This window comes from Fonticula alba (genome assembly GCF_000388065.1).
Source record: "Fonticula alba strain ATCC 38817 unplaced genomic scaffold supercont2.1, whole genome shotgun sequence".
NCBI classification, from domain to species: Eukaryota; order Rotosphaerida; family Fonticulaceae; genus Fonticula; species Fonticula alba.
This window is the reverse complement of record NW_009242971.1, coordinates 1,102,525-1,103,828: the sequence shown is the minus strand read 5'-3', so window position 1 is coordinate 1,103,828 and position 1,304 is coordinate 1,102,525. Positions and strand designations below refer to the sequence as shown.

Below are 1,304 nucleotides of genomic sequence, written 5' to 3'. Positions count from 1 at the left end.
CCTCTCCGGGACTCTCCCCCTCCCCATCGACGGCCCTCCCTCGAGGGGAAACGTGTGCCTTCCTGCCCGGGGCCGCTGCTGGCTCCGGATGTGGCGGCCTGGATATGGACCTGGCCAAAGGCGTGCCCTTCATGTCGGAGGCCCATGCCAGATCGTCGGGCGCATGGTCCGTCGCTTCGACCACCCCCCCGGATGATCGCGGTCTAAAGGGGCTCCTGCCGGGAGCCGGGACCGGGAATCCAGCCTCCGATCTGTCTGGGCCGCCGCCGCCGGTGCAGCCGCTTTCCCCGGGTGCCCTTGAGCCCGGGCTGCCGATCCTGCCATCGGTGTACCAGTTTTCTCTCTACCCCCTCGGTCATCCGCAGCCGGCCGGCTCGACGGATGACACATCTGCCTCCTGTCTGGCGGACCATGCCAATTGCCGAAGCATGCCAAGCGACATCACCACTCCGGTGGTCCACCCCCGGACGCCTGGCCTGGCTCCCCTCCCGACGACGGTTCTCCCCCCGCGCCCGATCAACCACCATTACCACACCTTCCAGTTTGAACATAAGTCCTCCCTGGGCCAGGGGCCCGACGACACCATCGATCTGATTGTCCCGGGGCTATACCTGTCCGGAGTGGGGGGGGCCTGTTCGCGGGATCGCATCGACCGTCTCGGCATCCGGACCTTCCTGAACCTGAGTATGACGGCCGAAACGCGGACTCCCTATCTGGTGGGATCGCCGGGTGCACTGTGCGCCCCGAGCTCCGAGACATTCGGCGTCTGCCGACATGCCGGACCGGGGCTCGAGTGTGCCTATGTCAGCCCTTCGGCCGCCGAGCGCCATGGGAATACCTGTGCCTTTGATCGGCCTCCCATTGTGGAAGCAGACCCGAGCCTGCAGTTCCGAGCCAACCCCGGGCAGATGGACATGCTGGCGCATGGACGCTTTCGCCAGCACCGCATCAATCCCTACCGGCCAACGATCATCCCGGCCGCCGATGAGGGAGCCCCCTACACCTTCCATTGGCTGCCGATCGAGGATCGCGCGCAGCAGCTTGTCCTGCCGGTTCTTCCGGCCACGGTCAGCCTGATTGCCGCGTGCCTGGAGCGCGGCGAGCCGATCCTGGTCCACTGCAATGCCGGGGTCTCTCGCAGTGCCACCGTTGTTCTGGCCTTCCTTATTTGCCATTTCGGTTGGACCCTGCGCTTCGCCATGGACCATGTGGCTGCCTGTCGGCCGATCGCCCGGTGCGTGTGCTTCCCGGCAATTGCCCTGCCTTCTCCATTCGCCTGGGTACACTGACATTCCCCCCCCCCC

The 1,304-nt window shown here is 66.3% G+C and overlaps 1 protein-coding gene across 1 annotated transcript; it reads left to right on the top strand.

Moving 5' to 3' along the window:
• Positions 1 to 131: 131 nt before the first annotated feature.
• H696_00242 (hypothetical protein) lies at positions 132 to 1,289 on the top strand (the record flags this gene model as incomplete). The annotated part of the gene is made up of 1 exon (XM_009494088.1): positions 132 to 1,289. One exon carries the CDS (start codon positions 132 to 134, stop codon positions 1,287 to 1,289), a length of 1,158 nt encoding a protein of 385 aa, XP_009492363.1.
• Between the last annotated feature and the right edge of the window lie 15 nt (positions 1,290 to 1,304).